The 16,288-nt window shown below is 44.6% G+C and overlaps 1 protein-coding gene across 1 annotated transcript in view; it reads right to left on the bottom strand.

Moving 5' to 3' along the window:
* Positions 1-16,288, bottom strand: part of LOC146348531 (complement receptor type 1-like) — a 56,471-nt gene that overhangs the window by 34,488 nt on the left and 5,695 nt on the right. Inside the window, exons 3-10 of the mRNA XM_084851672.1 lie at positions 15,092-15,188; positions 13,641-13,726; positions 8,025-8,065; positions 7,817-7,989; positions 7,624-7,703; positions 7,156-7,338; positions 5,453-5,558; positions 1,270-1,355 (exon numbers count right to left, since the gene is read on the bottom strand). Of these exons, the coding sequence (XP_084707798.1) occupies positions 1,270-1,355; positions 5,453-5,558; positions 7,156-7,338; positions 7,624-7,703; positions 7,817-7,989; positions 8,025-8,065; positions 13,641-13,726; positions 15,092-15,188 (852 nt within the window). The remainder of the gene's footprint in view (positions 1-1,269; positions 1,356-5,452; positions 5,559-7,155; positions 7,339-7,623; positions 7,704-7,816; positions 7,990-8,024; positions 8,066-13,640; positions 13,727-15,091; positions 15,189-16,288) is intronic.

Raw genomic sequence — 16,288 nt, 5'->3', positions numbered from 1 at the left:
TATTTCCACCCAAAAAACAGCTGGGGTGTGTGTGTGTGTGTGTGAGTGTAGTTTGTTTTCATATTTGAAAGTGTAATTTCAAAATAATTTTCCCAAATTTTACTTCAGATTCAGAAGGTTCTTCATTTGCTGTATCACAGAGCATGATGTCTTGCGGACAGCCTAATCAAAAGAGAGTGTTTTGAAATAGAATCTGTTATGTGAAAGGTGTGCAGGGCATAGCTGTACTGCACAGATACTGGATCTGCTGCCCAGATTATGGTGGAGAGGGACCATAGCTCAGTGGCAGAGCACATGCTTTTGCTTTCAGAAGGTCCCATGTTCAGTCCCTGACATCTCTATCCAAAAGGATGTCAGCTTTTAGCACTGGAGAGACTTCTTTCCGACAGCTGCTTTATGTCCGAGTAGGCACTACTGGGCTAGGTGGATCAATACCCTGGCTTAGTATAAGCCAGTTTCCTGTGGTTCTCGTAGGTAGCACCTGGGCAGTGGTCCTTTGTGAGTGTTTACATGCGCTATTCTGAGTAACACATTTTCAGCTGTCACAGTTAAGTGGGGCAAAAACAAGCTAAATTTGACCTTTTGTGATGGAAGAGTGGGTGTAACTCAGCTAGCTTCGAAAAGAAAAGAGGAAGGCTGATGTGTATGCACAGAAAGGAAATAGAGAGAGGACCTCCAGGCTTCCTAGACTGTCCTCTGATCTGTGCTGACCTTCCTTCCAATGCTAGACTCATACTCTTAGGGTTGCTGACCTCCCTTCCTACTTCCTTCTTCTTGCTGTTGCCTCTCAGAGAGGAGGCATCCCTTTGGGTCTCCCTCCATCTTCAGCTGGGGACCCTCCTATGCGACATGTATTTCCTGCAATAAATGCAAGCTTCCTTATTCCTTTGACCCAGAGTCTCCAGTGTGATTTATCCAGGGTAAAGCGTGCTCCTTCAGCTAGGATACCTCACAGCTCAGCCCTTGTCAAGTTCTCGCTGCTCTGCCAAACATTTGGCACTCTGTGTGCTTTGGACACCATTTTTTAAAAATTGGTGGGTAGCAGGGGCCACATATAACCCATGCGTTGCCTATTCTTGCTCTATATTCTAGAAAAAATGCACAAGGATTAAATATTAGTGTAGGGTGGACAAATCCAGGTATAGGCAACAACCATTATGACAAATATATGGAACTTTGGGCTAGGCTTTGTACATTTGTTCGCGACAGCTGTGAGTTACACTGAAATTCACTGAGAAACTATAAGCTTAAAGGAAAATACCATGTTACTTTGGCAATATGGAGGGTCTTTATCCCAATCAACCGTGTTGTCCCTCACCACACAATGCACAGACTTTATGCCTATTAATCGGTACCTAAAAAGAAAGTGAGGTCTCACATTTTAGTACATGGGACATAATGAGTGTGCAAATAGAGGATATTTCTTAGACAGTTGATTTAGATAATTTATAAGCCATCCTACAGTGCAACCACTTTCAGGACCACTTACAGAAATATGAACTCGTAAAACCAACAGTTCAAAATTAGTTAATACAACACAGGAGTAAGAGCATATCAGCAGTCAGATTCAAACCACTTGAAGAAATATTTAAAGAGGACTGGAGGAAGAGGTGTTTCCCGGGTGCAAAACAGAAAAAAAAGCAGTGATTGCCAGGAGACACTCTCTGTGGAGAATATTCCACTGGGAGGGACCACAAACAGGGCCAACTGACACTAACTGCCTTGTAGAAAGGATTCTGATGAGTTATGTTTTGATACTGACCAGGGCTGAATCTACATGCGGCTTTTATGCTGGTCCTACTGCGCCCGAAAGTTGATGGAGTCAGATGGCTTGTGCCCTCCTCTGTAGCCAGCGCGCTGTTTCTAAAATCCAGTGTTTCTGAGACTGCTTTTCTGACGGATTATCTTGTCACAGCACTTTGATTGCATTTCTGGGCTCTGAGTGAGCCAGGGGCATCATTAGAGGGGGCTGTGCCCCAGATCTTTTGAGCTGTTCTAATTGCCATTTGTTTTACATGTTCCCATTGACTTGCACTGGAAAACAGAAACGGCAATATCCTTTTCATTTTGTATGATAAATACATGACATTTGGCGACCTGGTAGTCTCCATGGAGCTGACTAAACCTGCCAAATTTCAGGCAGTTAGGTCCAGTGGCTTTTGTGCTAGCCGCAGATAAAATTTGCTTTTTTCAAGAAAATCTGTTAGTGCAAACAGCTATTTGTTTTGGTAAAAGGTAAAGGTGTCCCCAACCAGTCGTGTCCGACTCTAGGGTGCGGTGCTCATCCCTGTTTCTAAGCCGAAGAGCCAGCGCTGTCCGAAGACGCTTCCGTGGTCATGTGGCCGGCATGACTGAACACAGAGGTGCATGGAGCGCTGTTACCTTTCCCGCCGAGGCGGTACCTATTTATCTACTTGCAATTTCTTGCTTTCGAACTGCTAGGTTGGCAGAAGCTGGGACTGAAGACGGGAACTCACTCCGTCACGCAGCACTTGGGTCTCAAACTGCTGACCTGCCGACCTTCCAGTCTGCAGTTCAGCGTCTTTACCACTAAGCCAGCACGGTCCTCATTTGTTTTGGTACTTCCACAGAAATGCATGGAATTTGGGGACCTGGCAGCCCCTGTGGAGCTTACTGAACCTGCCAAAGTTCAGACAGTTAGGTCCAGTGGCTTTTGTGCTAGCCATACATAAAGTTTCCTTTTCTCAAAGCCTAAAACAAAAAGTAAAAACTGTCAAGCCACATAGGGGATTAGAAGTCCTAATCAGAAGTGTTTAAGGTGACCATTAGGAGGGCACTATCCCTAATCTCTGGCGTAGGTTTTTTTGAAGTGCAAATAGTACCTTCCTTTTGTCTGTCCTGAATTCAGCTTTACTGGGTGACCTGAGGCTCCTCATTAAGGGCAGAGAAATGTTCAGGGGCCATACGTAGCCCCTGCTACCTGCCGATTTTTTTTTTTTAATGGTGTTCAAAGCATTGTTGTTCAGTTGTTAAGTCGTGTCCGACTCTTCGTGACCCCATGGATCATAGCACGCCAGGCCTTCCTGTCCTCTGCTCTCTCCCGGAGTGTGCTCAAGTTCATATTCATTGCATTGGTGATGCTATCTAGCCAGCTCATCCTCTGCCGTCCCCTTCTCCTTTTGCCTTCAATCTTTCCCAGCATCAGGGTCTTTTCCAAAGAGTTTTCTCTTCGCATTAGGTGGCCAAAATATTTGAGTTTCACCTTCAGTATCTGTCCTTCCAATGAGCACTCAGGGTTGATTTCCTTTAGGATTGACTGATTTGACTTCCTTGCAGTCCAGGGGACTCGTAAGAGTCTTCTCCAGTACCACAGTTCGAATGCATCAATTCTTTGGTTCTCAGCCTTCCTTATAGTCCAGCTGTCACAGCCAAAACCATAGCTTTGATTATACGAACCTTTGTCGGCAAGGTGATGTCTCTGCTTCTTACTGTGCTGTCTAGGTTTGCCATAGCTTTCCTCCCAAGGAGCAAGCGTCTTTTAATTTCATGGCTACAGTCACCGTCTGCAGTGATCTTGGAGCCCAAGAAAGTAAAATCTGTCACTGCTTCCATTTCTTCCCCTTCTATATGCCTGGAAGTGATGGGGCCAGATGCCATGATCTTAGTTTTTTTAATGTTGATTCGCGGTGGGGGGGAGGTGCTCCGTCCCTCCCCCCGAAATTCTGGCCGGGGGGGAGGCACCCCGTCCCTCCCCCCCAAAATTCTGGCTGGGGGGGAGGCACCCCATCCCTCCCCCCCGAAATTCTGGCCGGGGGGAGGCACCCCGTCCCAGCGAATTCTCCTGTCCTGCCAGGACACAAATGGTGGCAGCTGTAGCCGCTGCCGTTTGCATCCCTGCAGTCAGCCATGATAGGCTACGTAAATGTTTACGTAGCCTATCACGGCTGAGTGGAAAAGAAAAAAACCCGCGCATACGCAAATGGTGGTGCCCGTGGGTGCCGCCATTTGCGTTCCTTATTTTGGCACGTGTAGTCTACGTAAACATAAGCGTTCCCCTTATTTTCGCCGTAGTCTACGTAAATATAGCAAAATATCTACGTAAAAGCAAAATGGCGTCACCATTTGCGTAAGCGCGTTTTTTTTTCACTCAGCTGTGATAGGCTACGTAAACATTTACGTAGCCTATCACTATGTTTTTTAAAAATCTAGCCGTGATAGGCTACGTAAATCTTTACGTAGCCTATCACGTTTGTTTGTTTTTAACTTGGAAATGGCGGCGGTGGCAGCCGGTCGGAAGACCGGCTGCCGTCGCCGCCCTGCCGCCACCGGAGCCGGAGCTGCCGCCGCCAGGGACATTCGTACAAGGTAAGTCCCATCCCGGGGGGGGGCGGGGGGGCAGACCGTTTCTCCACCAATTTCGGGGGGCCGAATGTGTTGGCATTCGGCCTCCCCGAGATTCGTGGAGAAATTCTCTGACATCCCTAGCATAAACTAACAGCACTTGGTTCTCAAGCATAGCCACCTGTAGCTTTAAGGTAAACAAACTACTTCTTAGGTACATCAGTGATAAGACATTCCCCTCATTAGCGAGGAATGTTCTTGGAGCTGCTTCCCACCCGTTTGACTCATCTGGCTACATCAGGAGGCTGGTTAAGGGAAAACAGCAGCTTCCTGACCAAAGGCAGAGAGCGTTATGGATCTAAGCCACTCTAAAAGTACTAAAGTGGGGCTTTACACACCCTTGAATAAATAAATAAATTTAATACCTGGAAGATTTGTAAAATGTATAAAACAGGAGATGGTAAATACTGGCATTGCTCCTCTAACAAAGGAGACGTCTGCTATTTGGGGTGGTATTGTAAAAGAGCCTCCAAATTCTGGTGGATGGTATAAGTACTCTTACAGCACAATCCTATACATGTCTACTCAGAAGTAGGTCCCGTTGAGTTCAATTAAGCTATGATCCAGGTATGTGTACAGGATTGCAGCCTTAATGAAATATCTGAACAACAGTTAAAACCATTGCTCTTTGTCAAAAACATAGCACATACAGGTGCTAACATTTACTGTAGCTTGAATAACATATTCAAGACACTGGAAGGTAATAATGAAGGCTTAAAAACTGGAAAGGCTCAACAAAGTTTGGTAATGATTTTAATTGATCAGACAGATTTTTTGATCAGCTGTCAATTCACTTTTTGAAGTTTCGAGGACAGTAGCTCAAGACATATCAGAAGCCCTTCTAGGTTGGTGTCTATATAGATGATGTATCTGATATGATTGTAATCTGATGTGATTCAATTTAGATGACGAGTGCGTGAATCTGGAATTATTAGTATCTGGTGAATTATAAGTTTATATGCTATAATTATTTTTTCATATCTATATGCTATTGCAGTTTCTGTAAAGTTTTCTTTTGTTGGTAAGCTATTTTGAGAAAATATTTTTCTTGGGAAGAAAGAAACAATGTATCTATAGTTTGTTTCATCATCTATCATCTTCTTCACTGGACTTGTAGTAGCAGCATCTGTTGATGAGACGTATAATGAGTCCCAGGTGTTTCTGAATGATATCCAGACGGTCTTCCAGGGCCTTCACTGTTTAAAAAAAGAAATAGCATTTGATAAGTAAGGAGGACAGCCTGATGTGCATCTCTAGCTTACATCCATACACACTAGGGAAGATAGTTCATTGTGTTTATTATGTCTTTGACCTCTTGTAAGATCATGACCACCCTATCCCTATTTACCTCAGCTGGGCTGCGGAACATTTGGAGTAGAGCAGGGGTGGGCAAAGTCCAGAAGTTGGGGCCATTTTGGAACCCTGTGGGAGCTGTACTTCTCCCATGCTGCAGCCAGAATTGGCCACCATTCCCAGAATCACAGCAATTCTGCTGGGAAGCAAACCACACAGGGAGCGCATACCTTGTTTCCCAGCAGAATTGGCTTTTTTTAATTGTAAACAAGCAAATCGAGTTTGTTGTAAGGAGAGATGGAACAGGAAAAGCTTTAAGGAGGGATTCTGTGGCAGAGCTGGTGGCCTGGTCTTGTCACAGAAAGAACTCCAGGCTCGCCAGGGAAAGAGTTCAAGGAGTGAGTGAGTGAGTGAGTGAGTGAGTGAGTGAACACCACTTAAGATTTCCAGGCAAGGTGCCACTAGAGAGTAATTTTCTGTGGCACTTACCACAGGGAAAGGCATAAGAGTAAGGCCAGTAAGGTCAGGCTCTAAGGAAGGAATCCTTCCTGAATGAGCAGTGGAGAAGGCCAACAGCAGGCCACAACCAGAAAATCTGTGCCACTGAGCCCCAGGAAGCAGAAAGAAGCTCTGCCAGAAGGGGTTGGAATTTGGCAGAGGTATTCAGAAGAAGCACAACCTGATCTGTTCGCTTATCCCCATGTAAGAAAAAATGAAGCACATCCCTCATTCTGCTTGATCCCAGGCAAGGAGGAACTACAGGCAAGAATTCTCAGATGTAGTCAGTGCATGAAATAATTGTCGCATGGGGCCTCCAGCGTTGTACACATATGCATGGGCCTGGGCCCTTGTAGGGGGCAGCAGCAGGGCCCCCAACCAGGCCCCATAAACCCTTTGTGCGGCCCTGCAATGCTGACCATGGGGTGGGGGGCAACAAAGCCACTCTTTGCCCAGGGTGTTATTTATTCTAGGGCTGGTCCTGGAGCACTGGCTCCAATACACTGCTGGAGATGGAACACCATTGTGTTTGTTCCAAAGCAAAATATTTTGCATCCTAAAACCCAAGCCTTCTTAACAGTCCAGTGATGTTATAACTCACCAGAAGTCTTATGAACAGTGGTAGGAGCTGTGCGTATATCTGGATGAATGGTGGTGAAGAGCCAGTGTGGTGTAGTGGTTAGAGTGTTGGACTGGGACTCTGGGATCTAGTCCCCACTTGGCCATGAAGCTCACTGGGTGACTTTGGGCCAGTCACTGAATCTCAATCTAACCTACCTCACAGGGTTGTTGTGAGGATAAAATGTAGAGGTCATGTAAGCTGCCTTGGGTTCCTTGCAAGAGGAAAAAAAGGCAGGATACAAATGTAATAAATAAATAAATAAACTTGGAGGAAAAGGAATATGATTGATATAAGGGTTTTTCTCTCTAGAGCCAGGATGTTCAGTATTAAAGTTCAATAAAATGGTTCTGAAAGACATTGAAGGGTACCATGGTACTTACAGTTGACACATTTTGGAGTAGCAGGATACCATGAATTGTCAGCCCCACATTTGATAAAGCTGCTGCCCAGCAGAATACAGCCAGGATCACATTCAACCACTATCACATTGCCATATGTGTAGGAAGCCTGAAATTCACTTGCCAATCTTCCGTTTTTGATTTCTGGAACTGTACATTGGACCACTGGAAAGATACATGCACCATTTAATAAGAGAGTGTTTGCAGCAGGTAAGCAGCTGGGACTTCAAACTTGAAAATGAGCTAGAGCTACCCAAGTTTGGCCAAAATGAAATATAATTAACCCTTTGTTCACAGAATTTGCACAGATCAGGATAAAAAAAGGACACACAATAACTAATTCCACTTCTTATATAGTTTCAGGTAATGAATTGATGCAATGAAAGGTATAATTTTAATAATTTTATGCTACAGATTTTTATGTTCAAGTTGCAAGCATCATCTACCTACCTGTTATTTCACCAATGTAACTTGACAGTTGCTGAATTACAGAAAGCAAAATATCAATTGTTTTCATTTCCCCTGGTACACTGAGCACAATAGCCACAATTCAGCTAATGGCAGTAATGACGACCAAGTTCAACTGAAACCAAGAAATTACAACTAAATTTATTGAGAATGTTATTTTCTCACAGTTACGTACCACAAAAGCAATTTAACATATTGCAGGTAAGATAGTGAGCATGAATTTTCATCACCTTTACATTCAGGTGCAGGTCCACTCCACTCTCTGTCCACACCATTTTCCGCAGTTGAACATGTAATACTTGGTTTTCCAACAAGAATGAAACCACTGTCACATTGGTATGTTACTGTAGTGCCATTTATTCATTTTCATCATCACCAGTATGTCCCCCATTGGTTATTTTAGGTGGCGGAAAACAAGGAATTACTGGGGAAGACAATCAAGGTTAACAGTTCAGGTAAACTAATTGCAAAATTGCTATTAAGACTGTATTTGGAGTGACTGTTCTGAAGTAGTCACTTCAACTGTTCAACATAGTAACTTGATGAATCTATCAAGTAAATACATACCTTGCAATACTTTCTACCACCAGCCAGAAGTAATATAGACCTCAGATCTCTAGCGGAGGTAAGATTATTCATATATTTAAAGGGAGTTGCTAAAACAAACTGATCCTGTCCTCTTCCTGGGCATCTCTGCTACAGAACTCATACCACCATGACTTTTTGATCCCTTCCGGGTAAAAAAAATGAGAATAGGCTTGAACAATTTATTCTTCCCCCTGCCGCTGATGCCTGAAGGATATCTAATCCTCAGTGGGCTACAACAGGAGATACAGATAGAAGGGACTCCACATATGAAACAAAAAAAAGAGCACCAGGTTACAGAGAGTGGCCCATTGTAGAAGAGCTGTAGGGCTACGTTAATATCTCAGTTCAACCAGTTCTGACCCAGAGGCTAAAGGCAGGTAGGTTCATGTATGTAGTTTATATTAGTATTTAGAAGTATACTTTGTACAGAATAAAATGCAAATTATTACCACTGAGCCAGATTTTCAGCATGTGATATTAAGCCAGAATAGGGTGAATTTAGGTTAATTTGTATTTTAATGACTATTTCAGCCCAATGCAGGATTTGTACAGAATTTGTTGAAGTTTTAGATTCTAAAGGTTTCTTCCTTAGCTTTATCACAAGTATGATCTCTAATCAGAAGAGTGTGTTTTGAACCAGAATCCATCATACTAAAGATGTGCAGAGCCATGGTTATGCCAGACAGTACAGTTACTGGATCTGCAGTTGAGAGTATGGTGGAGAAGGTCTATAGCTTGGTGGTAGAACACTCATGCTTTGCATTCAGCAGATTCTGGGTTCAATCCCTGAGATCTCTAGTGAAAAAGATTTGAGGTTTTAGGATTGGAGAGAGTTCTTTCTGAGACCTTCAGTTCAGATTAGGCAATACGAGGTTAGGTGGACCAATACTCTGGCTTAGTATAACCAGTTTGATGTGGTTCTGGTACATGGTATCTTAATAATGACATTTATCTATCTTCTGGTATATATTAATGTCTTGTCTTGGATATAATTCATTATTCTGAATTATATGTTTTCAGATGTCACAATTATGTGGGGCAAAAAAACACTTGGAAAATATACAAAAAGGCCCAGCGGGGACTAAAAGGCAAAGAATGTTTTGAGAAGTTTAAAGTAATCAGAGGACATAATATTGACCCAATCTCTCCTCGGCCCCCCAAATCTACCACAGTGCAGCGAATTGGAGGGAGCATGCGGACAGATGGAAAAAAAGATCAATGCAGCCTGGACTTGTTGGGTGCCTCCAGACAGAGGGCGCCTGGAGCTACGAATCAGAAGGCATTGTGCAGCTGTTCTGTCTTTTTTTCCTTAACAGATTTTCTGCAGGAAGAGAAAAGGTGAAACAAGTGGCAGGAAAACATGGGAGGAGAAGAACATGTTGTCATCTGGACACCTCCCCCCAGTAAAATTCCATGAATATGGTAGCGTAATGTCATGATAAAAATTTTGTCTGGTAGCACCTAGAATCATAGAATCATAGAATAGTAGGGTTGGAAGGGGCCTACAAGGCCATCGAGTCCAACCCCCTGCTCAATGCAGGATTCCAAGTCAGAGCATCCCTGACAGATGGCTGTCCAGCTTCATCTTGAATGCCACCAGTGTGGGAGAGCCCACTACCTCCCTAGGTGATGGGTTCCATTGTCGTATTGCTCTAACAGGACGTTTTTCCTGATGTTCAGCCGGAATCTGGCTTCCTGTAACTTGAGCCCATTATTCCGTGTCCTGCACTGTGGGATGATCAAGAAGAGACCCTGGCCTTCCTCTCTGTGACAACCTTTCAAGTACTTGAAGAGCGCTATCACATCTCCCCTCAGTCTTCTCAAGGCTAAACGTGCCCAGTTCTTTCAGTCTCTCTTCATAGGGCTTTGTGTCCAGTGTAACATCACAAACCTAAAGGTATGTGTACAGACTTTGTCATGGTAACACATACTCCAGGAAACAAAGTATTTATTGAGAAGAAATGAACAGAAGTTTAATCCATTCTGCCAGATGGAAAACTGAGTCTGTATCATTTAGAATGCTGCAATAATGTCAGGTACATATCCTGGAAATAGCGTCATGTGTTTGTGTTTGAGGGAATTAGTATTTTTATTTATTGCTCTACTCTTTCCCTAACAGTGATTAAGAAGCAAAGTTAAATATCACTTTAGTTGGAACCGAAATATTAGAGTCGTACAAATATTTGCTAATCCTAGGAACAATGAAAGGTGGCTGAAAGAACATGCTGTACTGGGCTCCTGATTAAATGCATTCATTCACATGGGAATGCAGAGGTTACTATGACTTTAGTCACTAAGTTTAATGTTTCCTCCAATCAGAATTTCCCTCTTTACAGAAATGGCTCTGGGTCCTTGCTCCATCTGATGCTGTCTCTGTAATTTCCCATCACGTGATTTTGCAGTCAAAACTCATGTCACTTCAGCATACCACTTCCCTGGCTTGGAAGAGGCTGCAGGCACAGTTGATGGCACAACTGTTATGATGAGTATGTTGGATGAGGTCAAAAACCACACTGGGCTTCACGTATTCGTTGGGACTGGGGGAGGGAACGATGGACGAAAGAGAATATATGGAGATTAAAAGATGCCTAATCTCCCCAAAACCAAGAACAGTACAAAGCCAGATAAGACAAGCCTGTGCAATCCCTGGAAGAACACCCCAAGACTGTAAGTTACAGAGACCACTGGTATTACAGTGCTGATGACTGTCTCCTGACAGCCGGCAGTCAAAATAACAAAGGGATGTGAAAGGAAGCATGGAACATCCTCGGGGAAAGGAACGCTCTGGAGCTTGAGTAAGGCAAGTTCTTCATCAGAAGAAAACTCTTTGGGTGGGGGGATGACATCATTCCCCTCCCCAAGTTTCCCTGGATACTGGTGGTGAAACCAGTGTACCAAAGATTGGGCATGGGAGGCATATTCCCAGGACTCAGGATTGCAACCTGCCCAATTCATGAGATACTGTAGATGTCCATGGTCTATGCAAGAGTCCAGGATATCGGCCACTTCATATTCTTCCTCTCCATCCACCATTACAGGCAGCAGTGGTGCTGCCTGAGTGCAGAGAGGATGGCCAGACATAACCATAACTAAGAGAGAGTGGAGGAAGCCAGGGTGGATGTGCAGGGACAACAGTAACTGTAATCGAAAGGTCACAGGGTTGATCTGGGCTATGGGGAAGAAGTGAGAGTTTAATTTCCGGCTTGGTCATTGCGATGGGAGATGCCGGGTGGATAAGCATACCCAATCCCCCATTTTTAAGGCAGGCACTGACTGCCATTTATTGTCTACAAAGTTTTTATATACATGCTTGGGGTGATCCAGCTATTCCTGTAGTAATGCATGTACAGCCTAGAGTTCTTGGATAAGCTGGTCTGCAGCAGGAACAGCAGAGGAGACTGACATGGTTAGGAAGAACTGGGGGTTGTATCCATAGTTAGCAAAGAACAGAGTCTCTTGAGTGGAGGAATATAGGGGGTTATTATACATGAAATCGGCCATAGGTAACAGTGCTAACCAGTTATTTTGCTGGTAGTTCACTTAGCAGCATAGATATTGGTCCATGGTTACATTGGTACACTCAGTTTGGCCATCCAACTGTGGATGATATGCCAACGAGAGATGCAGTTTCATCTGCCAGTAAGCAGACTCAGCATGATGAACCCCACCTGGACCTGTTCTGTGGAAGTTCTCAGAGCACAGATGCTTATACAACTCATTGAGCCACGAAAGCTGGAAATTTATCAGGAGTCCCATCAAACTTCTCAGGGGGTGCTACAGGGCATTTGCGTTTGGGTGGCATTTGAGAAAGTGGCAGCTGAACCCTGAGCTGGTTCAGTTGGTCCTGCAAGGTTGCTGCCGCAGCAGAGAGTTGAGTCACTTGGTCCTGAAGAATCTGGTTCTCCTGCAAAGCAGCCTCCATTCTGCCCAAAAGGCTGAACATAATTTGTCCTGTCTTAGCAAACCTTTCCAAACATAGTCCACTTAATTAGGCTGGGACTGGGAGCCCTGCCAGCAGAAGCAGTAATGACTAATAATGGCCTCTTCAAGGCTGCTTCTACTCATAGCAGGTTGATAAAGGCTTGTCCAAAAAGTCAAAAGTCAAGTAGTCCAAAAGTCACACCAGGCAAAGTTCTGAGCATGGTATCCAGACAAGGATGAAGCAAGAGGCAAGTCAGGTCCAGTCCAAAGGTCTAAGAATGTCTGGTTTCCGAGGTAGAAGGTCAGGATCACTGAAGACACACGAACATGGGAAGCACACCAAGATGTTGTATTCAGCAGGGAAGCTCAGCTCCCTGGCTTAGCTTTTATAGTAGCCTGAGCCACGATACACCCAACTCCTAGCTGTAACTCATTAGCGAGCTTTCTGGCAAAGCTGACTAGAAAAGGGAGTCTTTTACAGAGCTGAATTCCTTGTTTGTAACCTGGTGCTTTTCCGGAGAGGATGGGTTTACTGCCTACATTTCATTCTTTGTCACTCTTGAGGTTTTGCCACGTCCGGCTCTGAATCCGAGTCATTCTGGGATAGATGAATTGGAGAAGGGAGGCCCCCATCAGGCACTCCAGATGGTCCTGCCTCTTCTTTAGCTGCACAACTACTATCCTTCTGCGAAGCTGTCTCTGGAACATCCTTGGGGAAGGAGAGCTCTCAAGCTCAGGTAAGGCAAGTTCTTCATTGGAAGAAGACTCTTCGGGGGGGGGGGGGATATGACAAAGGGGCTTGAGGGAGGGACTCCCTCAGATAGCTGGGAACAGAGTATAAGAACCAAAGGCTGGAGCCAGCATATTTGGGCTGATTTCAGGCAAGAACACTGTACCCACATGGAACAGTATGATGTCCACCACAGCCCCACTTCGCATCCTCTCTCTGAGCTGTTAGGGTGGCCAGCTAGCACAGGCAGGTCTAGAGGTTAACTCTTCAGGCATCTGACGAATTGAATAGCGTCTATGAAACCTTATGCCATAATATAATTGGTAGTCTTTAAGGTGCCACAAGATTCTATTTTGTCTTTGCTACAACATACTAACATGTCTACCCCACTGGGAATCTTGGCAACTGTCACCCTTCCTTGCAGAGTGTGTGCAACTGTGTGTGAGCTCCTTCATTTTTAATTCCGTATTCAGACAATGTTGTGCACTAATTTTCCTCATATAAGAATCTTGTTGGTTTTTGAAAGTTGGGCTTCATGCACAACAACTAGAATGTTGAGGAACGAAGGATGGATGATGGATAATATATGGAAATCCATAGTTGCTTCTCATGGAAGTTTTCAGGAACTGTACCAAATTTTTAGCCATTTTTAGGCATTTTAGCCAATCCTATACTAAAACCTGGATAGACTAAAATATTTGCAATAAGGAAGCTGCACTGAGAGAAAACTTTACAAGCTTCAAGGAAAGTATTATCTTACGTTGGCAAGATGGAGTGTCTCTATTCCAATCAACCGTATTGTCCGACACAACACAATGAGCGATCTTTTGGCCTATTAATCTATACCTAAAGGGAAAGAGAAGTCTTACATTTTAGTGCATGCAATGAGTGTTTAGTACATGATACATAATGGGGATATTTCTTAGGCCACCTTCTGCTGTCACTATTCCCAAGACAACTTACAAAAAATATGAGATAATAAAACCAGCAGTTCAAGAACAGTTAAGCACATCAGAGAAGCAAGAACATACCAGCAATTGGGTTAAAATCAGATCACGTAATATTTAATGAGGTCTGGTTAAATAAAGAAGTCTTTGCCTAGTGCGAAAAAGCATAGGAGTGGATGCCAGGAAAGGCCTTCTGTGGAGAGGCAGGGCACCACAACTGAAAAGGCTCTTTCACTGGTTGCCACCCACCTAGGTTGGACAAGGTAGGGGTCACATACCAGCATTAGGCAGGGTTGGAGCTGATGGTGGGGCTACTGAGTCATGATGGCTATATATTACCTCTAGTATCAGAGGCAGTATGCTTTTGAATACCAGTTGTTGGGGAACACAAGTGTGAGGTTGTTATTGCACTCATGTCCTGCTTTTGGCTGGCAATTTCCCAATCCAGTAGCAGACCATTAAAAAAATGACACTGGTCCATATAGACGTATCAAGAATCTCCAGAAAAATAGCCCCAGAATCCCATAGATGCAACTAGGCAGAACTGCCCACTCTCAATCCAGCTTGCCAGGACAGCAACAACCTACACCGAAGACCAAAATCCCCCTGGTATAGCAATTTTGAATGAAAGCAAGGCATGCAAAGATGACATTAGAGCCTGCTCCTGCTGGACTGTTCTCCCCACCTCTCTGCCCCGCAGGGCTAACTGACATGACTCCCCTGTAGGAAGGATTCTGATGAGTTCTATTTTGATATTGTCTTACTGTAATTTTATTAATTTAGTCTGATTTTAAGTTGCCCTGGAAGGATTTCTATCCTTAAAGCTGGGGTATAAATAATTATAATATATAATCGGGGCAGTGTCAAATGTAGGCATGGTTGGGCACCTGCTGAGGGCCCAGATCCCAACAGAGGGCCACTGACAAGTGCCCCTGGGACTTGTTCCTCCTCTTCATCATTGCAACCTGCTTGTTTACATGCTTCTTGCTCTGGGCCAGAAAACAGAAGTAGTGAGAAGGAGAAGCAGTAGATACTGCAGCCTCACTGTCTCCCTGCCTGTCAAGCAAGCAGGTGGTGTTAATGGTACGAGGGGGGGGGGATGAGGAGCAATAGCAGGTAATGACAATGGTGAGAAGGTAGACTCACTGAGGGAGGGGTCCCACTGAAGGTGGCTTGCCTAAAGACCCTCAGAAACCTGGAGCTGGATCCCTCCCAGCATTTTTTCATAAAACCAAGTTGTTACGATAAGTGGCCTACAACTCACCCCTTGTCGCAGACAAAGGTTCCTTCATCACCAAGCCGGAAGTCACCTGAAGGTTCTATTCTGCCATTCTCTAAATGTGGAGGGTGGCATTGCCTTCCTAAAAGAAAAGTTAGGACCAGTATTACCCCATGGTGTCATGATTCTTACAACAAAGGGGACACACTTACAGAGCCCTAGAGAATAATGCCTTTCAGGTCAGATGAACGTCTTGAGAAGTCAATTGGCCTGGTGTGTTCCTGTCACTTTAACAGAGTTTCAATATGCTGAAATCAGCAGGTGATGCTCATCATGGCCTGGGGATAAGCATTATAATCACCTGCTAACTGCTGCAGAGAAAAATGGTGCTAAAGCAGATCTGGGCACCCTTTTGGCCCTAAGGGCTGCATGCATTGCCTGGTTGTGCACACAGACACACACCCCATATGCAGTGATGAGAGGTTTAACCCTCCCTTCCCTGCCTGCTGACATAGGAGGCTGGGATTGTTGGTGGGGCAGGGCAGGGCAGGGGAGGTTAAAGCGTCTTTCCTCTCCCCCACCTCCTGCAGGAACTCCTGCTGAGATTGCCATTTCCCACTGCTATTATGGCCGAGAAATGGTGGTAGCTGGGGGATGGGAAGATTAAAACCTCCCTCTGGTAGTCCTGAATGAGATTGCTGCTGGGGCACTGCTGACAGGAGTGCCAGAACAGCAGTCCTTCCCTACCATTTCTAGCTGATGGCAGATCACCTGGCTGTGGGAGAAAGTGGGTGTGGCTGCCTGGGGGTCTGCAGTCTGAATGGACAGCAGCCAGAGGCTGCCTGAGGCCCACAGGGTGCCCGCATATGTCCTAAAAGGAAATCTAGAAGAGTGTGGTTCAAAGGTTGGCAGCCCTATGGTTCCCCTGAATCACTTTCCTCATGGGTCAGATAAAGCAATGTGGCATGCTATTTGATCAGGTGTTTTATTTACCTCTCCAAAATGTAGGCGGTTCTGGCATTCTGAATTGTAGAGACATGTAGTAGACTCATTCCAGGAATATATTCATAACCTGGGATGCAACAGTTTGCAGAACCCACAGCCAAGATAGCTGGCCTTGTCTGTGAAGGTTGCCCTTCAGTTCTACATGCGCAGCTAATTAAGTGAAGCTACTGATTTGACAGCGTATTAGCAGTTTTTTGAACTCTGCATAAACTAGAAACTGAAAACAAAACTGCTGAA

Source organism: Heloderma suspectum, chromosome 4 (genome assembly GCF_057233095.1).
Source record: "Heloderma suspectum isolate Gila_16-S chromosome 4, 16-S_ref, whole genome shotgun sequence".
NCBI lineage: Eukaryota > Metazoa > Chordata > Lepidosauria > Squamata > Helodermatidae > Heloderma > Heloderma suspectum.
The sequence above is the reverse complement of the archived record's forward strand: the minus strand, read 5'-3'. Positions and strand labels throughout refer to the sequence as shown.